Source organism: Pangasianodon hypophthalmus, chromosome 17 (genome assembly GCF_027358585.1).
Source record: "Pangasianodon hypophthalmus isolate fPanHyp1 chromosome 17, fPanHyp1.pri, whole genome shotgun sequence".
Classification (NCBI taxonomy): domain Eukaryota; kingdom Metazoa; phylum Chordata; class Actinopteri; order Siluriformes; family Pangasiidae; genus Pangasianodon; species Pangasianodon hypophthalmus.
Genome location: NC_069726.1, coordinates 10,171,067 through 10,196,622, shown reverse-complemented (window position 1 = coordinate 10,196,622; position 25,556 = coordinate 10,171,067). Strand labels below are relative to the sequence as shown.

General features: G+C 38.1%; 1 protein-coding gene across 1 annotated transcript in view; it reads left to right on the top strand.

Annotated features, from left to right (window-relative positions):
- Positions 1 to 923: 923 nt before the first annotated feature.
- stard13a (StAR-related lipid transfer (START) domain containing 13a) overlaps positions 924 to 25,556 on the top strand; it is a 66,036-nt gene continuing 41,403 nt past the window's right edge. Inside the window, exons 1-2 of the mRNA XM_034312592.2 lie at positions 924 to 1,307; positions 9,872 to 9,902. Of these exons, the coding sequence (XP_034168483.2) occupies positions 9,884 to 9,902 (19 nt within the window). The 5' untranslated portion in view covers positions 924 to 1,307; positions 9,872 to 9,883. The remainder of the gene's footprint in view (positions 1,308 to 9,871; positions 9,903 to 25,556) is intronic.

Sequence of the window (25,556 nt, the reverse complement as noted above, 5' to 3'; positions counted from 1 at the left end):
TAAATAAGGGGCCAACCAGCTGGATTTGTAGGGCCTCTTCTGTTTTTATAATGGTTCACTATTCTTTTTAACCCATCTATGGCAAGAAACTAATGTGTCCTTGCTGACAATGGCTGCATTTTGCTGTTATATATATAACAAGATTGGACGTAAGAGGGTTGAGGTTTTAGCCTAGAATTAGCAAATTCAAAAAATATAGTTAACTAGCATTCATGCTAATGACATTCAGACATTAATGACATTCTAATTATTTAAATTAATAATTTACTTTCATTCTAGAATTTGGATAACAGAAACTGACCTTGTCAGTCCAAATCACCATATCACTGAAAATAAAGAATAGAAAGAATGAACTTAAATCCATATAACGCCATTCCGAACCACTGTTAGCAGATATTGGGAAAGAGCACCTTTTATCTACACTTTTAGCACTGATGTACAATAAGCAAGAGAGCATGGACTGATGCCAAAAGGCTGAATCACCTGACGTATCGAAGCAGAAGTTGTCGTGTTGCTCTGAAAGAATGAGTGTCAGTGTAAGGGCACCCAGGCTGGACCTGTTCCCAGCCGGACATTCCTCCAGAGCCAAGAGGGAACTCAGGATACAGGCGGGCATTGTACAGAGGGTTAGGGGTGCGCAGGGCTGGGTGACAAAGACTTAAGTGGAGCTCACATTATAAAGCATGTTTGTAACGCCTGTCCCACCCCCTGAAACCTTCCATGCCACAGAAATAGCAGGCTTACATCATTCTCTGTATCTGCCTTATTGGGACAGAGAACAAAAGTGATCTTTGATGAAGATGTTTCCTCCTGCCTCTAGCAGTGCTTGGTGGCATCTGTGTTCGGGTACACTGTAGTCCAGGATCAGGGTCAACATAATCGCACAACACAACCACTATTGCAAAACAACCAAAAGGGGTGGAATAGGTTACAAATAAGGCTTGTAGGGGAGAAGCAGAGACAAGAAGCAGAGATTTTTTTAGTCATTTATTTTCTTAGCATATCTAAGTGATGAATGATTCAGAAGAGAATGCGTCCATTTTTGTTGTTACTTCGACCAAGATCCTTTTCAAAGCCACTGATCAACAGCAGAATCTTTGTGCTGTGTGGCAGGGGGAATAGCCCAGTTTGGGCAGATTTCAGCTCAAGCCTACTGCAGTGTTTGTGCCTGAGAGGCTGCTAAAACTCCAAGGCGAGCTGTAATTGGGACTGTAGCTCAAATCCATCGCTCATCTGCAGGTCCAAACAGGGTTGAATGCCCCTTCCTCTTGAGTAAAGGGAACAGGTCTCATCTGGGGCGCTGTGAGGTAGGCTGAAATCACTGCTGTGCTTCTTTACTTACATTGTGCTTTCTTGCAGAGTAATTTATAATATGTTTCAGTGTATGATTACAGTGTAATTCAAGTCTGACAAAAGCCTTGGCAGGTGGCCTTAGTAAAATGCCATGGCAGACATGTTTGTTTTCAAAAATTATAGACACACTGGTCATCCCATTTGTCCTGTCTGAAATTACATCTGTGTTCTTTTGACTTGTAGAATGCAGATGCTGCTCGACTCCCTCTTACAAGTTTTTGATTTGCGTTGCGGGACGGTTGAGGGGATATCAACTGAGTTAATAGCTGAAGTACTGAAGTTTAGTACTGAAGTTTAAATGCATCTACAGTACATAAACACAAAAATAATCTACCTTTGGCAATAACCCATAATCTATCATCCTTATGGGGTACAAGGATTTACTTGGATTTACTTGTCTGGTTACTTTATATATGTTTCTTTTCTATTAAGGAATAACAGTCCACAGTCCTCTAGTTGTTCGTCTATTTGACTGTACTCTGTGATAAGGACAGTGTGAAACTGACCAGAAGTCCTTGAGTGCTTGCTTTGATGGAGAAACACAATCGCCCCCATGTTTACATACCTCCCAGTGGCCTTGAATCATTCTTTCCCATGTCATTACCCTTGTTTGATTTTCAGCTGGTACACAGTTGCTGCACCAGCTCACTGCACCATGCCTACATGTAGGTTTTAAATTAGCTGTATGTAGATACACATATATGCATCTACATACAGCTAATTTAAAACCTACATGTAGGCATGGTGCAGTGAGCTGCTCAGCAGCATCTTTTACAACACTAGTGGTGTTTTAGTTGTTCATTGTGCTAATTATGACTTCATTTCTTCTGAGAAACTTTGTTTCATGCATAGAGAAGTTTAATGTCCTACTTCCCTTTAGTTAGTTACACATTCTGTAGGGTTTCTTGCAGAAATGATGTCTTGTGGATGTGTTTTTGTTAACTAGTTGTAAAAAAATCTCTTTCTGATATTTCTAAGCAAATCAGCAGCTCAGTACCAATGATGGCTGTCCCTGGCATGGGAGGGTTCAAAACTAATATCTATCAATAGCTTAACAATAAATAGCTTGGCATAATAAGACAGATGTATGCAATATATATGATAAAACTATTAAACACACACACACTTGTCTGGTTCCTTTCAAGGTTTCTTCATGTAGCCTTAGGGAGTGGCAACATGGCAACACAACGCTCTATCCAGCTGCAAAAATAAACAAAATATTTGGCCATATTGTGTGTGAAATGTCAGCTACTCAAAATTAATTTCTTGTTTATAGAACTGTTGTATTAAAGCAATATCACACACACAACCATGCTGTTGTACTGAATATCAGCATGGCTGTGATTACCTGCGGCCTCGTGCCTAGAGCCGAATCACAGCCATGCTGATATTCAGTACATCAGCACTCTTGCACATGTGATATTGCTTGATTGTTCTCGTTCATTACACTGCCATCTGTATTTTATGCCTTCTTAATTACTGCTGATGATGGAAGTGTCGGCCAAGAGTGGTGAAAAATATCAGCCCCAATTCAGACAAAATCGAGGCAACACTTCATTACCTGACACAATGGTCACTGTAGGCTGCATGAATCTATAGTCTGGGTTAAAAAAAATCAGCCCCGACCTCACTTCTTCATACCATTCTCTTCCACAAGACATTTAAGACATACGTGAACAGCAAAAAATCTGTTGTAGACACCAAACATTTTCTATATTGAGATTTAGAAATGTAATAATTCTGTTATACAGATTCTGATTTAACATATACAAGAGAAAACTGCTGTAGTTATGTTGCTTTTGTCCTTCAAACATTTTCAGTTAGTCCATCTAACTGCAGCATTGCCCCTCCACTATGTCCAGTAGCTGCAGTAACACCCAATAAAGCCTTTAAAGAATTTGTTATTATAAGTAATCACATTTTTCATGTGCCAGTGTAATGATTTAGTGTAATCTTTTAACTATGTCGAATGAGAACCGTAGATCATGCATAGCACTCAGCAGCTCTTGTGATGCCTTGTGACATTTGTTAAGCTTATGACTCCTGCTCCTGTGAGTCAGCCTACACTCCTGGGATGAAAAAAACCTTAAAGCAAAACCTTAATGCAAAGCAGATGCTAGATGGCTGTAGGAATGCATTATTTTTATAATACTAAAAATAATTAATACTTAAAATTTTTTTTATATTATAATTTTTTTATATATATAATTTAATATATTATAATATTTTTATAATATTTATGCTCACCAGCACACAGCCCAGGTCATATCCATGAAAACATCCTCTCTTCTTGTTTAGTTGCGTCATTTCCTCTGTTTTCAGGAGGATCAGCTGGAAATGAGAGATTTCTGGAAACTGCAATATGAGGCATTGCCTGGAACTCAGTGATTTTGAGTGCCTTAATGGGCCATAGGGATGATGATGTATGGTTAATCCATGTTTACCATCAACACACATCAAAAGCTCTATGCATATCTATGCATAGAGATGACAGGGGAATAATAAAACATTAATTCCCAATGAAATCCAATCATTGTATTTTTTGTATTATTATTTTGAACATGGCTTTGATCCTTTATTTTTTCAGGTGTGCTTCTTATACTACATAGAATCAGTAATATAAGAGTAGTAATATATCAGTAATCATTTCATCCAAAATACTGAAAAAATTACTCTCATGCTAGAACGTGCTTCATTTTTGCAGTGTATGTATGTATATATATATATATATATATATATAATTGTAATTGTAATCTCACCACCACAATGTAAATGAAGCAAATGTGACTGAAGTGTAGAATTTCAGCTTTAATTCAAGGGGTTTAACAAGAATATTGCGTTAACAGTTTAGGAATTACATAGTCCCTCCATTTTCACAGGCTCAAAAGTAATTGGACAAGGTTCAACGTTTAAGGCTCTTTATTTGTCACATACATGCTACATATATATGATGTAATGTAGTGAAATGTTTTTCCTTAGATCCACATCCCACAGTGCAACAATGAACAGAACAACGACGAACTAGATATACACATACATAATAAAAACAGAATATAATAAAAGCTAGTAGACTACCTGATAAAGAAAGTTTAGCAGCATTTAGAGGAGTGTAATGTAGAATATGAATATACATAAATAGAATTTGCTTAAATAAGCAAATATACAGAGCTGTACCGTGTATAGAGTTACTATGTAGTGTGCAAAAAATTGTTTTTTCAAAGTGCAAACTGTTTCTGTATAGAGTTAAAAATGTTTAACCACAAAATATGGATGCAATGGATTCATATTTTGGATATGGATGCAAATCCTTTGCAGTCAATGATTGCCTGAAGTCTGGAACCCCTGGACATCACCGAATGCTGAGTTTCCTCCCTTGAGATGCTTTGCCAGGTCTTTACTGCAGCCACAAACAGTTGCTGCTTGTTTGTGGGTCTTTCTGCCTTCAGTTTTGTCTTCAGTAAGTGAAAAGCATGCTCTATTGGGTTGAGGTCAGGTGACTGACTCTGCCATTTACAAACATTCCATTTCCAAGCACATGAGTTGCTTTAGTCCTACATTTTGGGTCATTATCCATCTGTACTGTGAAGCGCTGTCCTATAAGTTTTGCAGCTGTACACTTCAGAATTCATCCTACACTTCAGAATTCATCCTACTACTTCTATCAGCAGTCACATCATCAATAAACACTAGCGACCCAGTTCCATTGGCAGTCATATATGCCCGTGCCATAACACTACCTCCAAATGTTTGACAGATGATGTGGTATAATTTGTATCATGAGCCCTTCCTTTCCTTCTCCATACTCTTCTCTTTCCATCATTTAGGTACAAGTTAATCTTGCATCAGAACTAGTCAGGCTTTTTTTAGATGTTTTTTTTTTTTTTTTAGCAAAGTCTAATCTGGCCTTTCTGTTCTTGAGTGTTCCCAGTGGTTTGCTTCTTGAGGTAAACCGTCTGTATATATATTCATGAAGGCGTCTCTTGATTGTAGACTTTGACAATGATACGCCTACCTCCTTCAGAGTGTTCTTGACTTGGCTAGATGTTATGAAGGATTCTACAATCATCCACTTTAGTTGTCTTCTGTGGTCTTCCAAGCCTTTTGGTGTTGCTGAGCTTTCCAGTTCATTCCTTCTTTTTAAGAATGTACTAAATGTTGATTTGGCCACTCTTAAAGTTTCTGCTATCTCTCTGTTAGGTCTGTTTTGTTTTTTCAGCCTAATGATGGCCTCCTTCACTTGCATCGACACCTCTTTGGACTACGTATTGAGTGCTCCCATGAACAGCTACCAAATGCAAATTTAATACTTGGAATCGACTCCAGGCCTTTTATCTCCTTAATTTGTCATGAAATGAGGGGGAAACAGGCCACATTAAACTGGCCATTAAACTGCTTATTAGACAATTGTTCAATTAGTTTTGAGCCTGTGAAAATGGAGGGATTATACAAAAAATGGCTGTAATTTCTAAACGATTAATGCAATGTTTTTGTTAAACCCCTTGAATTAAAGCTGAAAGTCTACACTTCAATCACATCTTGATTTCTTCATTTCAAATCCATTGTGGTGGTGTACAGAGGCAAAATTACGAAAATTGAGACATTGTCCAAACACTTATGGACCTGGTTGTATATAAGAGGACACCTTGGCTATCAGTGGTTAGCAAGTTTGCCTCACACCTCTGGGGTTGGGGGCACAAATCCCACATCTGTCCTGTGTGCACGGAGTTTGCATGTTCTCCCCGTGCTTTTGGGGTTTGCTCCAGGTACTCTGGTTTCCTCCCCCAGTCCAAAGATATGCGTCGTAGGCTGATTGGCATTTTCAAATTGTCCGTAGTGTGTGAATGTAACATTGATTATCTTGTTACCATGGCACCTGTCAAGGGTTGGGATATATTAGGAAGCAAGTAAACAGTCAGTTCTTGTAGTTGATGTGTTGGAATCAGGAAAAATGGGCAAGCGTAAGGATCTGAGAGACTTTGACAAGGGTTATTACATTTATACATATATATATATATATATATATATATATATATATATATATATATATATATATATATATATATGTGTGTGTGTGTGTGTGTGTGTGTGTAGTGAAGTTTTAGGCTCCAAATGTTTACAGCAACGGTTTCTTTTCAGCTGTGTCTGATAAAATGCAGCTGTCCAAATGCAGTCTGAGTAGAATGTAAATTGTCCAAAGCTCACACTCATGTCCAGCCTCACACATAATCCAGCCATCTGCAAGACAGCAGATGAAAAATGGGCTACACTACACACAGCCAGGGTGGATGCTCATGACCAGATCATAAAGTGCACCTGGACTGACGTACTTAAAAGACTCCATTATTTCCCCCTGAGCTGCATAAACACACTGCAGAAATCACTTAATTCAATTGGAAGGAGAGCTGCAAGTCATTCGAGCCACATTTCTTAGGTTCTTTGGTTTCTGGCTGCCGGACTGCAGACCACAAAGGCTTGCTAAAATCAGAAACACTATGTTTTAGCCTGACGAGAGGATTTTAGTTCATAAGGCTCCAGATATAGTAGAAGATTGAGCACAAGTAATTAGAAGATTTAGAAATGTCCCAGATTAACAAAGAATATTTTTACTTCTGGCCCAGAGCTGGTAAAGATCAAAAAGTTATTTTTAATGTCTGGTCTGTATGTGGCATGGACTCAGTTCAGAAGTGATCAAAACTTCTCAAATGGCACAACTGAAAAGTGTTTGCCCTATCATTAGGAGATCATGAGTTCAAATCTTGGCAATGCCATAGCCATCCATGGCTGTGGGTCCAAGACCAACTTGTCTGTGCACTCTAGTTGGAAGGGATGGTGTCATGCTTTTCCCTGCCAACACATAAGCCAACCATGAGTGTCTGTGAGCTCATGTATATGGAAGAGGGTACTTCCTCTGAATGTGATCACCTGCCCTGTGATGCGGCACAAAAAGATGTGCTAGCTGGCTTGATGTGTCTAAGCGGAAGTATGTGCTAGCCTTCACCTTTGCCTCCCTCTGTGAGGTGAGCTAACTAGTGGGTGGGAAATGGCAAATGGCCAAACTGGGTGAACATATTGGCAATAATGGTAAATACACACTTTAATTCACTAATATATACAAACTATATATACTGCAATCAGCTTTCTCTACAGTTTTTGATACAGTTTGCTGTGTTGTTTTATAAATGTGGCCCACATGCATTCTGAGTCTGACTAACAGAGTGTTCAGTGCAGCTGATTCGCCTGAACTACAATATGCATCATGCATGTGACAACTAGGACTATTTAATGACTCTAGTTGTCATCTGCCCCAAACATGCTTGCTGTCAACGTACTATGTTTCTCTGTAGTGATGACTTTCCTTCATTCATCTTTAAGTAACCCCTTTATCATGATCAGGTCACCCTGGTGATTTATTCCATGTAATGCAAAAGCCTTTGGATTCTGCTCATTCTTCTGTTCTCATGGGGCACTACTGAACAAGGCACAGTGAAGACGGGCTATCATAGTAAAGCTCTTGGCTGGAAAAAGAGTTACTATTGATTGCCGTGTAGGAGTTCTCTGTCTGCTGGCACTCTCTGAGTAATTGATGCCTTAAATCAATGAAAGAGAGAACTTGTTAGGGGAGCAAGATCAGCATTCCGGGATTCTCTGAACTGGAACATCTGTGTCAGCTCCCAACCATCTCTAAATTCCTCACAAAACAAACACATACTCTTACAAACACATACTCTGGCACTCTTACAACTTGAGATGTTGGCTTGAGATATGGCCAAAAGTTTGTGGACACATCCATAATCACATCCATATATGCTTTTTGAACATCCAATTCCAGATTTAGTCCCCCTTTGCTGTTATAATAACCTCGATTCTTCTGGGAAGTCTTTCCACTAGATTTTGGAGTGTGGCTCTGAGAATTTGTCCATTCAGCCACAAGAGCATTAGTGAGGTCAGGCACTGATGTCGGGTGAGGAAGCCTGGGGCGCAGTCAGTATTCCAGTACATCCGGTTGAACTGGTGGGGACCTCATCCCAGTCGGGTTGAGGTCAGGGCTCTGTGCAGGCAATTTGAGTTCTTTTACTCCAACCTTATCAAACTATATCTTCACGGACCTTGCTTTGTGCACATGAGCATTGTCATGCTGGAGCATGTTTGGGCCCCTTAGCTCCAGTGAAGGGAGATTGTAATGCTACAGCATACAAATACATTCTAAACAGTTGGGTGCTTCCTACTTTGTGGCACTCACATATGGGTGTGATGGTCAGAAAAAAAATGTATATTATATATATGTGTGTATTTGAACCCTTTCCAACAATGACTGTATGATTTTGAGATCCATCTTTTCACACTGAGGAAAACTGAGGGACTCATATGCAACTATTACAGAAGGTTCAAATGCTCACAGATGCTCCAGAAGGAAAAAATATGCATTAAGAGCTTTAATATGCATTAAAAACTTTTTGAATTTGAAGATCAGGGTAAATTTAACTTATTTTGTCTTCTGGGAAACATGTAACTATCTTCTGTAGCCTCTGAAGGGCAGTACTAAGTGAAAAAATACGATATTTAGGCAAAATAAGAAAAATGTACACATCTCCATTCTGTTCAAAAGTTTTCACCCCCCGGCTCTTAATGCATTGTTTTTCCCTTCTGGAGCATCTGTGAGTGTTTGAACCTTCTGTAATAGTTGTATATGAGTCCCTCAGTTGTCCTCAGTGTGAAAAGATGGATCTCAAAATCACACAGTCATTGTTGGAAAGGGTTCAAATACACAAAAAATGATGGAAAACCAAAAAATTTGTGGGACCTGAAGGATTTTTCTGAAGAACAGCAGGCAGTTTAACTGTTCAGGACAAACAAGGGACTCATGAATGACTATCACTAAACAAAAAAACACAGCTGTGGATCATTCAGGTAACAACACAGTATTAAGAATCAAGGGGTTGTAAACTTTTGAACGGGGTCATTTTTATAAATTCAGCTATTATTTTCTCTTGTGGACTATATGTAAACATCTTTTATGTGAAATATCTTATTCAGTTCAGCACTAAATAAACAATAACATGCATTTTGTATGATCCCTCTTATTTTGGTAAAATAATTAACATTTTGCAGATTCTGAAAGGGAGATGTAAACTTTTGACGTCAACTATATATATATATATATATATATATATATATATATATAAATTGAGATGCTTAAATGGTTTTAAATAGGCATCTAAATTATACACTTTTTCCTTGAAGTAGGTCTTATTTGTGTGACTATTTAATTCCATTAAATGTAGGAGCATTAATAATATATACACACTAAAATCCTTAGTTGTTCTGCTTGAATTATTCTACATTAATGATGTTGTTCATTTTAGTGCCTAAATACCTCTTTCTCCATTTGGATTTGGATATGTTATTATAAACATTCTCATGTCATTAATCACCCTTAAGAGGTCAGAGGTCAAAGGTGAAAGAGATTTTCCTGCTTTGTCTCTTGGTGTCCAACTCACACATATCTCTGCAATTTCAGGTGCAGCTTAAAATGGACACTGGAGCAATAGGTAAGTGAACCAACTGACCTCAATGTACGAGTGATCTTGTGTATATGCGCATGTGCGTGTGTGTGTGTGTGTTTGTGTGTATTCATGATGAGTGTGCAGTACTGAGGTTTCAGTACTTGCTATAAAAATAAAAAGCTTGGGTTCCACTCTTACACAAGCCTGCACACACTCGTACTCTCTCTCATGCTCCCTCTCTCCCTCACATACACTCATACACACACCCACACAAGGCCTCTTCCCTAATATCCATTTCCATGCATGAAGGCAAAATTGGATTCCCGGGAATGACTCAGGATTTTTCAGCAAGCTGAAACTCTACCACTCCAAAATATAATGATAGGTTATTTTTTCTGTGCACCACACATTCATAGAAAAACACACTTTAACAAAAGAATGGAGTACACCACAGAGACCTGTTTGGATTTGTGAGGCTTTGAGTGGAGTGCTGATTGATGTAACATTAAATAATGGCCAATTTAAAAAAAAAAATAAGGTATCATCCTTCTTTCTTAAATTCACTTATATCAGCACATTGTTGAAACGAAAGCCTAATAGTATTGGTAATACCAGGAAGTGTTTTGTCATCTCTAAATCAGGATTGTGAAAGGTTTTTATATTTTGTGGTATACTGAGATGCGTGTAGAATAGTACGAGGTACCCAGAGTTTATTACATTTAGCTTTTTGGGACTTTTTTTTTTTTTTTCTGTTTTATTGTTTGGAAATAAGTTTCCAAAGTATGCAGTTGAACTCTGTGTGTGTATACAGTACTGAGATTATAATAATCACTATAATAATGATAATAGCTTGAGCTAATGGGTGGTGCAAAGTGTGTTGCCATGTTTCTAAGAAGTCTGTCTTGGTTATTTGGTGAATTCAATGTTCTGCCACAAAGCTTATTCATTGTTTATGAACTTTCAAACTTATCCGCCAATTTCTTGGCGTCTGTGTTGGTGTGTTTGTTTGAGCATGGTCTAGAGAACTCTATTCTCTTCCTTCCCTGTTCAGGGAGTGTTTGTGGTTGTGATTGACAGAGCCAGGCGTCACACTGACCACTCTCAAGCAGCACGGGGCCGTCTCTCATGCTGCGTGACCCCACTCAGAGTGTTTGCGGAGGGCTTGGGTTTAACTTGTTCAGAGTCGTTATCAGGAGGTCTCCTGCTGAACGGCACTGGGGAAGTGTGTGCATGTGTGTAATGGGGCCCCAGGGACTTCTCTGAGGTCATGGGTCGTGCCAGTCTTCAGCTCTGCACGGCCTCTCACATGACCTTATTGGAGACAGGCAGTGGCGGTTCAGAAGAGTGTGTGTATGCACGTGCATGTGTGTCTTTGTGTATATGTTCAGGTTTCATTTTTTTTCTGACACAAGATGTGTATGTGAAAGTTTGAGGAATACAATGTATATTTTTTTGTGTGAGCTCTGTACTTTCTGCAGATGTTCAGAAGTTTACAGTGTGCTGTTGAGTTATTAAGTGGTAAACATCCACTTTGTCATTCCCTTACATGAGTTGCACTATCCAATTACAGAACAGTATTTACAGCTCAAAAGTCACCACAGGGGGTGGCACGGTGGCATAGTGCTAGTGTTGGAGACTCGGTTTTGGGTTCAATTCTGAGTTTGGATTACTGTCTGTGTGGGGAGTTTTTCATCTTCTGCCTGTGACCATGTGGGTCCGCTCAGATTTTTTAGTATCATCCCACCTCACAAAAAAAAAAAAAAAAAAAAAACAGCTGGTAGGTCAATTGTCTTCTGTAATTGCCTCTACGTGTGAATGAGTATGCAAATGTGTGTAATGCTCTGAAATGGACTGGAGTCCCATCCAGGGTGTATTCCCTCCCACCTCACGCCTATAGTGTTCCCAGGATAGGCTTCGGATCTACTGTGATAACCCTGAACAGCAAAAACCTGTTACTGAAGGTGAAGGAGAGAATGAAAGTATGATGATTGAGAACAAACTCACAATTGACAACTGACAACAAATATCTGTTTGGCTTTAAATTCCTCTGTGATTTACTTTTTTTTTTTTACTTAAAAAAATCAAGATGAATTTTCAACATGGAACATCAGATGTAATTAGTTCCATTTATCTAAATTATTATATTTTTGTCATTCACCACAACCCTGACTTTGGGCATTTACAGAATTAATTAATGGATGAATTCATTAATAAGTTTATGTCACATTCCCATAATTTTGACCTGAGAGTAATAAGGTGAGAAAGAAGCATTATGAATAGAAATATTTTGGTAAACCAACAGGAATTTTAGTTCCTGCCACATGACCTCCTCCTCTTACTTGCATTCATGCTTGTATGCACATACACCCTCAGACACAGATGCAAACCTGGAAAATGTGTATTCGTTTTGCATGACTATAGTTCATTGTTAATATTTGACATGGCAATGAGCTATATTGGGTATTTTAAACATTAATTACTTTAAACACCATGTTTCAGAGCTTCACCAGGTCACTTTGATCTTAATATTTTTTGTATGTATGAGTGGATTTATGTGTGTGCATATTTACTAGATCATTCCGCCCTGCGTTTGTGTACTTGGCAGAGAGAGGCAGGCAGATAGGAGAGTGTGGTTTGTGCCACACTGGCACTCACATCCTCCCTCTGCTCTGTTTAATATAGTTAACCCAGACTGCTGCTGTTGCATGTGCTACAGGCTCAGAGATGCTCATGCTGCCTTTTTCCTGCTTTAACACTGCTGTGTGTAGAGGAGACAGCAGAGGGGAGGGTGGAGGGTAAACTACTGCAGCCTGTATTTGTGGGTCATGGGAACTCCGCCAACTGCCAGTGTAGGACGTATGGGATTATTATAGCCTCTGAGATACATGTGATGTTGGTAGAGGGAATTTTAGTTTTTCATGTGTTAAATACACAACATTTTCAATAGTTGATAAAGGATAAAGGTAGAAGAGTTTATAAAGGCTTGGCTGAGTGATGGATAAAATTTGAAAGATCCTCTCCTGTTAATCTGATGAATTATATGCAGTATGACCTTACATCAATAAAAATCTATTAGCACAGATTATGTGCCATCTGTTCCTGGCATTTAGTGCGTTAATCATATTTTAAATGTGGGGTAAAACTAGTTGGTGAATGTTAAAATGTCTCCAATTATCTTCTGGTGATTTGTTTTTATGAAAATTAATATTACAATCAATAGTCAATCTAGCATCCTATGCTAAGATTATGTTATTTTTGGAAAGAGCATCCTCCTATTGCTTTACTGTCTACAATAGCGGTATGATGCTTTGGTGAGCTTTTAGACACGATGGCTTTATATCTTCTTTCTTTTCCATTATTTTCCTTTACTGTATGTATTATCTGTCAGTCCTCTCCACTTATAGGTTTGTGATATTGATTTTGACTGTACAGAGGATATAATTGGAAATGAGAAACATGTTATGCTACATTGTTGAGAGAGATAGTGATAATATGTTGCTATGCCTATATATTATAAGAGATATAAACACAAAAAATATGCACACATGCCTTACACTGGTCTGTGCCTAAACATTCAAATGGACATTATTCACCCTCAGGAATACTCTTAGGCATTAGACAGAAGGTTAAACTCACAGTTCAATTCTAGAGTAACCAGGCTCTCTAAAACAGGAAAAAAACATAATTCCCCCAAAGTCCCTGCCCAAATCCGACTTTGGGATTTACCTCATTCATCTCATCATGGGAATTAAAATGGCATAACACTGCATTATTTTATAGATGCTTAAAAGCTTAAGAGCCACATTGGATATAAAATTTCAATTCCATTTCAACTTTGGCCTAATACTTTCATTTTGATGTTCCCTAAATCCATGACCTAAAGAGATATGGGAAGATGCATCATACATGTGTGTGTGTGTGTGTGAGAGAGAGAGAGAGAGAGAGTGTTTCCTGTCATTCCATTCTTAGTGAGTGAGTGCTCTTGTCTCTATCGTTCCTGTTTCTCACAGGATGTGGGAAAAAAGGGAAGAATTTTTCCATAAGAGCGTCCACTCACTCTTTTTCCATGGCCTGAGGACATAATATGTTACCAGACAAACACTGTGAGTGTGATTGCGGGAATCAGTGGGTTTGATGTGATGGATCTCATCTTTTCTATTGTGTCTCTTTGAACACATTCTGAGGGTGTTAGATAGATATAATACAGAATACTAATACTGATAAACATTTGGGAATGTTGTGATTTTTCCATCTATCTCCACCAGAGAATGCAAGAACAGTGTGGCCAGTGTCTGTGCACTGTTGCTCTCATTGATGATTGAGAGAGTGAGAGAGACTGTGTGCTAGAGTCAGAAACTACATGCCTATCTCATATCTGACCTATATATTTTCTGTCATATTATCAGCAATAGGCATAAACCTCAGGCCAGATGTGTTTCAGGATGGGCTTGGGCATTACATTACACAGCCATTGCTATTCATCAGTTATGACACAAATCAGTATAAAAAACATTTTTGTATGTGTTTACGCCAAGAGTTACAGACAAAGAAATCTTTAGTAGTTATATTGTTAGTCTTATGCAATCAATTGGCACATATAATGATATCATAAAAAAGGTTTATACTGCATCTCTTGATTTCAAAACAGGGTAGTGTACTACTATAAAGACCAGAGCTAACATCACTGTGTGTTAGCTTAAATATGTGTGTTGGCTTAAATGACATTACGTTGATTTTCATGTTGTACATTTTTCAATACTGTTTCATTACTTATTGCAGCAACCAGCTGAACTGAGAAATATTTACAAAATAGCAAATCAGCATTCACATATTGAAATTGCCAGAAATCACCGAGTAGATGCATAAACTAGTGAAATGAAGAAATTGCAGAAAGGTAGTGGGTCACCACCCAGAGAGAGAGGTGAGGGGAGCAGAGCACTAATATAAGGAGGTATTGAATGAGGGTGTAGATAAGTTGGGGGCAGGGCTCTCTCACAACATGATGCAATTTCATTAAAGCTCAGCTCTTACCATCTCTGTTCCTGTCTGCCAGAGATACTGATGTTTGCTTCCTCTGATAGTAGGTAAAGAACTAGAACATCCCCAAAATTCTGTATTTTCATATACAATCACATGGTTCAGCCTTGTGTCAGAGTCTTGTTGACAACAGTCAATATAAATGATAATAATGACATAATAATAATGATGACACAATACTTATAAGATTCTTAAGAATCCCATTAATCTACATAGAGTAATCCATAATGACAAAGTGAAAACATATTTTTAGAATTTTTTTGCAAATTTATTGAAACTCAAAAACTGAAACTGGCCCTTTGGCTGAGGAAATTCAAATTGACCTCAGGTGCTTCCTGTCCCACAATTCACAGTGCAAATTGACCAAAAACCAAGCCATGAAGTCCAAAGAACTCTCTGTAAATGTCCACGATCAAATTGTGTTGAGACCCAGATCTAGACAAGGGTATGAAAACATTTCTAAAGCTTTGAATGTTCCCAGGAGCACAGCAGGCTCTATCATTGTGAAATTGAAAAAGTTTAGAACCACTAGAACTCTTCCAAGAGGTGGCCATCTGGCTAAACTCAGTAGGCCTTGGTCAGTAAACTTTAGAAGGGCCTTGGTCTAGAAAGTGACGAAGAACCCATTGACCACTCTAACAGAGTTTCAGAAGTCCTCCACAGAGATGGGAGAACCTGCCAGAAGGACAGCCATCATTGAGTAGAGTGGCTAGATGGAAACCCTTTCTGAGTAAAGACTCTGAGGAAAAGGATTCTCTGATCTGATGAGACAAAAATTTTATTCTCTGGGCTAAAATCCAAGTGCTACGTCTGCTGAAAAGAGTGTACTGCCTATCAGCTGGCTAATGCCATCTCTACTATGGCAGTATCATGTCATGGAGGTGCTTCTCAGAGGCAGGGACAGGAAGACTGATCAGAATAGAGGAAAGGATGAATGCAGCCAAATACAGTGGGTTCCCTGAAGAAACCCTGTTCCAGAGTGCACATGATCTCAGTAGGTTCATCATTCAGAATGACAATGACCCAAAACATACAGCGAAGACAACTCTGAACTGGCATCATGACAAGTCTCTGAATATCCATGAGTGGCCCAGCCAAAGCTCAGCCTTGAAGCCCATAGAGCATCTGTGGAGAGATCTAAAGATATCCGTTCACTAGCACACCGCATCCAAACTGAGCTTGAGAGGATTCTGGAAAACTTGTGCATTACACTTAATTTTTTTACTACATCCACAATCCTTAGTGAAGTACACTAGAGTTACTTTCTGGATTCTTCTTTATACACCATTTCTAAAATCAACTGGTTTCACCTCCTACAGCCACACTTTGCTTACACAGCTGATGAAGGACATTTGTTGAGGAAGAAACAATCTGAAGCAATCTGAGGTCAAATTCCTGAGCTCTGTGGTCAGGAGTTATCAAATCCATGTACTATTATCATCTTTTTATACATTTCCACAGTTCCCTTTGTATCTGGATCGATCATCAGAATTGCTCTGTCAGACTGTCAGATTAAATAAAAAATACTCTTTTGCACAGATTTGTCTTGTGGTGTTGACATACTGTATAGATATTTATAATCTTTACGAAATGGAGGAAGGTGTATTATGTTTTGTCGGATTAGTTTAGGATTTGACTCTCCTTTTCACATCTAATGGCACAGAGAAATTAACAATATCTTCCATAGTAAATATGTAGGTCAATATATTTAAAAGGTCTTTTATTTAAACTTTCTTATGTATATTAATGTTTCCATTTGCCATTGTGTGTGTGTGTGTGTGTGTGTGTGTGGTTAGTAGGTCTGATGTCTCTATCATGTTGGAAAAGTGAATGCACGTGTATGTAACCTGATTAGAAACATGAGATTGGATGTAGGTTTTCAGCCTCTGTCATTGGGAGCAGACGTGACAGAATGCAGAGCAGCATTCCACAACTTGGGAACTTCAAGCACGCTCCATGGGAATGATCCACAGGAACGAGGCTGCCAGGAGACAGAGGACACTTTCACCACACAGCAGGGAACTGCACACTCTAGACCTAGCAAATATGCCAATACTATGAACCATGCTCTCATAGAAATAGAGACTTTTATGAGACATGTTTAAAGAAGATGTGTGAGATATGTTTAAAGAAACTCCCGAGTAAAAACAGGATTTCTCTTGGATGGCATATTCTGATTGTACAAATTAGTATTCTGGTCAAATTTTTTACCACTGCACATTTTCCATGGAAAACAGTGACTTTCTGAGATGGGTTGTGGTAGTGGTTGTGGTTGGGATTGCACGAGTCCTCGTCTTTGTTCACAGAATACCACTGCCTCACAAACGTCTACTTCAATATAATTTTCGTTTTAATAATGAATGTATCCAATTTCATGATGTTAGTTACTCCCTGTGTCAGTCACAGACTCATTAGCATGGAAGTTATATCATCAGACTTCTAACACTGGTCCTCAGGCAGAGTCTATGACTGCAGCATTACTGAGAAACTCATGCTCAATAAACTTGAAACAAGTATTTGTATTGAATTTTATTTCTCATTCATTAGTCATCTTGTAGACACATTATGAATGTCAGTGTTACTGTGGGTCATTTAGGTGGCTAGTTTACAGGCAGAGTAAAGATTCTGAAGATAGTGAGATGCTCCAGAAATACAATTTGAACGCAAAATAAAAGCATTAACATGACTGTGCAATCTGCTGATAATGTATATGTCATTAGAAATCTTTTAACTGGCTCTGTTTAATGATGTTTACATTGTAAATAAGAGCAAAATGAAACCACACTTGCAACGCGGACTTTACAGCAGCATCAGTGATAGTCATTCAAATTATAGAAACCATGTAAGGCAAATACATTTATCTTATAAATAGTGAGTATGACCAATAATTAAGAATGAAATGTGGCACAGGCACATCACCAGTGTTTTGGAAGGGATACAGTCGTGTAATCTAGCAGGATAAGGGGAAACTAGCATTGTTTAGAGAGAAAAAAAATAATATAATAAAATAATTTTTTAAAACTATATTTGAAAAATGAAAGGGTTATATGAGTATCTGAAATTTGCCATATGTTTGTGAAAAAAAATCAAGAAATTCTGGATAGTTTCCATATAAACAAATGGGAACTGAGAGATATTAGTACGAATGACTTCACTTCCTATAATGAAGTGATTATAGATTGGTCCATTTTTTTTTAAAGTAACTTTGTGCTGGACACGAAAACATGTTTTCTTACCGTCTGTAGGATAGGATAGGATAGGATGGGATAAGATAGGATAAGAGAGGACAGGATGGGATAGGATAGGATAAGAAAGGATAAGATAGGAGAGGATAGGAAAAAACAAGTCACACTGTGCTGTAAATGATCAGAGCATATGTATACAAATGGTTTGTAATCTAAATAGTGTTTGCTGTAGAGCAGAGCTTTAGGTTTAAATTGATCCTTATTTATCACAAAATATCACTCTAACAAGATGCTAGTGATTCTGAGTTCCTGTTTGCTTCTTTAAGTATGTACCTGATTTATCACTGTAATTTTGCTGAAAGTATATGTTATTTATATTTACTTTGGCTGTAAATGACTGGGACATTGGGTTCACTAACTTGTGAACCCAATGAATGTGTCTGATTAGGTGTATTTATGTGTATGTATGTGTACATATGCGTCTAGGGGAAGTTAAATGTGCGTGTGTGTGTGTGTTTGTGCATATGTGCATGTGTTTGTCATGGTAAGTGTGTGCATGAGTCTAATTACTCTCACACTGTGTGGCATTCAGTTCTGATGAAAACCCAAAACCCACACAATAAAAACTGCTGTGTTTCCAGGCAGTAAAGAGAAAATCGCTCAGCAGTTAAAAGCACACTGCATTTTTAATCTATTCCAATTTAGCAAGCATAACATTTAATACATCTAAGTAATAGCACCTCAGGTTTGGGATATGACACCAGAGCTTTCCATAATGACTTAAAAATACGTTCATATTGAGTATTTGTTTAATTTATAACAAAGATTGGTTAATTATCTTGCTGTACTGTTAGTGGAAATGCAGAGCAATTTTAATGAGAGTGCTAATTCAGCACTTAAATGAGCTTCTCTCTCTTGCATGTACTCTCTCTCTCTCTCTCTCTCTCTCTCTCTCTCTCTTTCTCTTACTTTGACGGTTTGGCATCAAGAAGGATTTTCCGACTGACTGTGCCACCTGGTTTTACCCACTTGGGTGGCACTAAGCTTTCTGTCTGTGCAAAGCAACAGGAGTTTGCTGATTGAGCTTCAGGCTTTGGTTCAAATTTCTTATGAGCTGCCAGAATGAAAATATAGGAAGTTTATGTTATTTCAGATTTAACTTCTTCCACATAATTCAGTTTAGGTTTAACCCTTTAAATGTCCGGACCCTGTCAGTGGCTCCAGACTTACATTCCTCACTCTCATAACTAAAAGATAATAAGCCAAGGGTTTAAGCGGCTTGGCCCACACATGTAATAACTATGACCTCTTCACACTAACGATTAATCTGAGAATATAACTGATAAAGGGTTTACTGTCAGATTACAATGGGACACGGTCAGTAGAATTTTTGTTTTTCTCTTTTACTCCTATTACGGCAAATCTGAGCAGCATCCAGTCAGTGCATGTTTGTGCTTTTTGATATGAACTTGGCTTAGAATCCCTCAGTTGCATTTAGAAGTGTGACCTACACTACTACTCAAAAGTTTGGATACACTAGATATAAAAATATAGTGTATATTACTGAAATTCTTAAAGAAATTTTGATAAGTTTATGTTTGAAATTTGTTTTGAAGACAAAAGTAAATGTAAAAAAATGTAAACTATTAACATTATATATAAATAGTGAAGTTAATGCCAATGTATAAATTTATTTCTGAATAAAAATGTATTTTAATAAGTAGTTTTTACTTAAAATTAAATTGTTTCCTCAAACAAGTCACTTTCATTTCAAATTTAGGAGAAGCAACCTTGATCAGGATACAGCAGTTACTACAGATGGATAGATGGCTGAATGATTGAATGAATGAATGAATGAATGAATGAATGGACTTGGGTGAAGCAGACAGGATCTCCTTTTTATTTGAGAACTTTAAGAAAAGCCTCCTGGGTGAAGCCCATTAATGAAGCTGGCTTAGAAGATGTCGAGAATGGATTACTCAGCAGCAGCTATAGATATGGAACAGGAAGACATTAATAACAATATAGCTTCAATCAAAATTAAGTTAACAGGCTATCACATTTGACTTATGGTACAAGCTACTGTATAGTGAATTTTTCGAATAACCCAGCTGACAGTGGACAGAGTCATCCTGGATACTGTCTATCAACTCACTTTGAGAGGTTTTAAACATAACTTTGTTCATCTGTGTTTGATACAGCAGATGTGTTTCCCATGTGTGAGACAAACACAATAGAGTTAATTTCATTAACCTGGGTTGGCAGGTTTCTGTGAAATATCCAGTCCAAATACAACTCAAAATCCACACCAAGGACTTAAAATTAGCCCAGTAAATTCAGCACTGGAAAAAGAAAAAAATTGGACAAAAATTTTGCAATATATCTTACAAAAGAAATGATCCTGAACATCATGAATGGACTCTCTGTATTTTATTAGATTTAATTCAGATTATTTGCTATAAAAGAAGATCTTGGTGGCAGAGTGTTTTTAATGTCATTCTGGAAACCTCATTAACTGTTCAATCCGAAGCTCCTCTCCTGAGAATGGGGCAGTGTGATTCCAGCACTAATGAGCCATTATCAGTGTTTGTTGCAGCATGCTGCCCCATAATTGCAATATAGAAAGGCAAGCAAATCAACAGAATGTCAGCTTATGTCTGTCAAGTAGTCACATTCTTTTAAATCATTGTTCACTCCAATGATATAATTAGTATTTCAATTAAATTTAAATTGTATGTAGTTGTGAATGAGGACTATGAAGATTAACATTTGTTGAACAGCTGTGGCAGAAAAAGTGTGATCTCTGTGACTGATTGTGGCAAGGATGTTGGTACCAGAAGGGCTGGATTGAGTATTTCAGAAACTGCTGATCTCCTGGGAATTTCACACACAACAGTCTCTTGAGTTTACACAGAATGATGTGAAAAACAAAAAATATCGAGTGAGTGACGGTTCTGTGGATGGAAACGCCTTGTTGATAAGAGAGAACAGGGGAAAATAGCCAGATTGGATCGAGCTGCCAGGAAGAATATAGTAAATCAACAGCAGAAGACCACATCAAGTTCCTCTCCTGTCATCCAAGAGCAAGAATCTGAGGCTATCATAGACACAGACTCACCAAAACTGGACAGTCGAAGATTAGAAAAAAAATCACCTGATCTTTCACCAATCTTCAGCTGTCCAGTTTCAGTGAGTCTGTGCCCTTGATAGCCTCAGATTCGTGTTCTTGGCTGACAGGAGAGGAACTTGATGTGGTCTTCTGCTGTTGTTGCTCATCCACCTCAAGGTTTGATGTGTTGTGTGTTCTGAGATGCTTTTCTGCTCACCATGGTTGTAAAGACTGCTTATTTTAGATACTTCCTGTCAGCTCAGACCAGTCTGGTCATTCTCTTCTGATCTCTCTCATCAATAAGCTGCAGACTCTCTGCTCACAGGATTTTTTTTTTGTTTTTCGCATCATTCTGTGTAAACTCTAGAGACTGTTGTGTGTGAAACTCCCAGGAGATCAGCAGTTTCTGAAATAGTCAAACCAGCCCATCTGGTACCAACACCCATGCCACGGTTAAAGTCACAGAAATCACACTTTTTCCCCATTCATGCCCCATCATTTTTTTATTCTTTACTTATAAAGTGTATATGGAGCTTTTTATAATGGGTGCTGTTAGAGCTGGCTTGATACAGAGCAGTGAGTTCATTTCTGCCTGAAATCTGCATGGCATCACACTAACACTGAAACACACTTTGTCTCTTTCTCTTTCGTTCTCTCCCTCCCCCTTCCTTTCTCACACTCTCTCTCTCGCTTACCACACCCACCTCTCATGCAGAGTGCTTAGTGTTTGTGCTTAGTGCTGAATTTGTGGTTGGCCTGTATAACTTTGTCTGTTTGTGGCACAAGCATCATTAGCGCCACAAAAATGTGTGTACAGCTAAAGACCAACCTCAATGTAAACAGTAAATGGGTCTCTGTAGAAAGTCATAATGGGTTGAGTGTTTGTCTGTGTGAGAGTGTGGGTGTTGATTATAGAATACAGCAGATAGGAAAACATGATGACTTTACCCTTGAGGAAGTTTATCTATGCTCTTTTCATTGAGGTAACGAGCTCTACCTCATCAATCTTGTGTGTGTCTTTGTATAAATGTGTGTTAAGAAACATGTCCTGTTTGTAATACAGCCCCTCTCTGTGCTGTTTCATTATTTTAGGGAGTCAGAATTTGGGGTGGTGTGGGTTTGTAATCCCCAAGTATACATCTGTCTACCAGCCAGAGGGAAGAGAGCTGCTCTGGGTGGCCAACATAAACAGAGGCCTCAGTTTGTAAGGACAAGCATTCTCATGTTTGCTGTTTCCCTCTGCAATCATTAGACTTTCTTTCAGCCCCAGAGTAGCCACTTCTCAATCCCAGAGGTCCTTGCCTCTGTGATAACAATCTCTGTTTCAGAAACCAATTTAAATAGCCAGAGGGGTGGAAACAGTGATGGTGTTTTTTTGTTGTTTTAGTGAGATCTGAGGATGAGTCCTAAGCTGGAGGCAGGAACCTCAGAAGGCTCCAGGCGTCTCTTGATCTATTTTAGGGAGAGATGTTGGGGTGAACGAGTTTATCATATCTAGTTGACCTGAAATACATGTTTTTAACAAAAACTGATGACTGAATGGACCAGTGTTATTAATATAATGTGATACAATAATGTGTCTCTTGCCCCCTTTTACGCACAGGTAATAATTTATTCTACTGTCATATGCATTATGTGTAAGGTTTTTCTCATTCATTTTCTGAGCTATCACAGGGAATTTCACCAAATACAATACATGTTTTGACTAGGGCTCATGTCCACGTAACCCTCATGGCCTTGCATTCCTTACTGGTCACTTAACTACCCCATCCTTTAATCATTAACTTACTCTTAACACAGATACTCTCTCTCTGTAAGTAAGTGATGTGTTGCAGGAAATATCAGATTCACTTCTGCTTGAGCAATGCAATAACACGACGAACACTGTTATTTCTGATGACAGTGATGTTAGTTGTGGCAATATGACTGTATGGTGTTTTCTTTCAGTGATTGAATGAATAATAATGATTTGTGGATTGTCTTTCTCGTGTGTCTATTGCAAGGATAGCTTCTCCTACAGCCTGGAGATCTGAAACAATTTATGTGCCGGACAAGTATTTTGAAACATCGTGGCAAAAGGAGAAAAGATTAAATAAAGCCACTGATTTGTCCCAGCAAATTCTGCAGATTGTAGTTGTGCAGTATGTATGTTAATCCTCTTTTGCCCTTTAATCCCTGTATATGGTGGACCATCCTATTCTGTTTGTATCCTATTACACGCCCATAGGCAGATGCATGTTTGCCAGCAGAAATGACCCTGCTGCTGTGATTGGCACAGTTCCAGCAAGGCATCTCATGTGCTCTTTTTCGGATTGTCTGCAATTGGATAAGGACACATTCTAGGACAGATGTATGCATAGTGACGCACTTGTGAATTTCAGATGCAAGGATCCACTGTGAATGGAATGCTCAAATAGCAGAATGGTCTTAAAAATGCATATTTATTAGGATGATCTAACGGGCCTCCTGTGATTCTGCATGAAATGTCACTACTATAAAGAGAAGCTGTCATTTGATAGATAAGCAGATTATGGAGAGAGCAATTTAGAGACATGGCTGAAAATATTTAGACAAGGTATCGGCCTTGTGACATTCCAACAGCACTGATTTCCATGTTTTGCACTATTACTCTTTAATAACAACAACTTTATGAACTCAGTCAGATCTATGACTACTGTTTCATAAATGTTTTTTAGAATGTAACTATGGTGGCTTGTAAGTCCAAAATACATCAGCAAAACCAGAAACACAACAGCAGATTCACAAGCACAACAGCACACCATTAACTCAAAATGGAAAGAATAGGTCCTTATTGAACTTCTCATGCTCATTGCTGAATGGACACAGTGTATGACTATCATAAAGAAAAAAGAATTACACTTTTTCAGTCTATTATCTAAGTTAACCTTGAGAAAAAACTTTAATGTGAAGATACTTATGTAATTATAACCAGTTATAATAAGTATTTGTTTCTTTTGAATAACCTTCAAATGAATTTCCTTGATTAAAAAAAATAAGCAAGAATAAAAGCATCAGTTGATTTACTTACTGTAAACAAATGAATTTTCCATTTCCTTTTCATATTTTTCATGGTGTTTCTCATTTTGCTGTTGTGTTTTTGGTTTATTAATGTGTTTTGCACTTCCAGGCCACTGTATACTGTATAACTGATTGATTAAAGGGTAAGTAAGAGTACACTGTGCATCTTTTTCCTTTGGCTTTTGTACCAAACGTCTTTCACTTCAGTAAGCAGTAAATATAATCTTTAACAGTTTAACATGGACTAAGACCCTTTCAGCGCCAGACTGGCTCCATGTCCTATATTCCCTGGAGTAAAGTTACCCTCTAGCTTTATTTTGAGGGTTCACTTGTGTAAATAATCTTTCTTCCTCAGCATGTCACTTGCAGAAACCCAGGTTCATGGTGCTGGGAGTTGGGTGCTGGGCATGCAGGGTTTTCTTAGTTACATTCATGTATCTGATTATACAGCACAGTGTCCCACTAGTAAAAGCAGTGTGATACTGGCTGTAAGGGTGCTATATTAGGTTTCGTCCCCTTTTCTCTCATCACCTCCTGCCAGGCATGTCATCACCGTAACCTACGGACATAAATCTCCAATCCCAAGATCACAGGTCATGTATGGAGTTTCAGTTAAAGTTTTAAAAAATATTCTACAGTCAGTTTATAAGCTAGTCAAAAAAGGATTTGATACTCTATGTACCATAGATTTTATTGCAAAATAAAAAACATATTAAGAATCAGCTACTGTATTTGTGATTTTTTTTAAATATAGACATTTAGTCAAGCTCTTTATGTTTTAATATGTGGTTTTTTTTGGGTGGCATAGTGGCATGTTGACACAGCAGGTAGTGCTGGTGTCTCACTTCTCCGTGGTCCTCACTTTGATCCTGATCTTGGGTTACTGTCTGTGTGGAGTTTTGCATGTTCTCCCTATGGCCACATGGGCCTCCTCTGGACACTGTGGTTTCCTTCCACTTCCCAAAGAAATACTGGTAGGTGGATTAGCTACTGTAAATACCTGCCCCTAGGTGTGTGCGTGTGTGTGTATGTGTGTGCATGCATGTGTGAGCACATTTATTTTTACAAAGTCATTATTGCTATACATATCTATATATTTAGTATTATATTTTAAAATGCATTGTCTTAACTGTCCAATGAATTTTTTATCTTTTGGTCAGACTTGAGCAAGTACTTTTCTTTTGTGCACTTCAGAATTCATCCTGTTCCTGTGTTGGCTGTGTTATTCCATCATTGATTCAAGTTAAACTATATGTGTACAATACATTTTAAATGTACATTATTACAAAAGAATACACTTAACCCATAATTTCTGTTATTTAGGCTAAC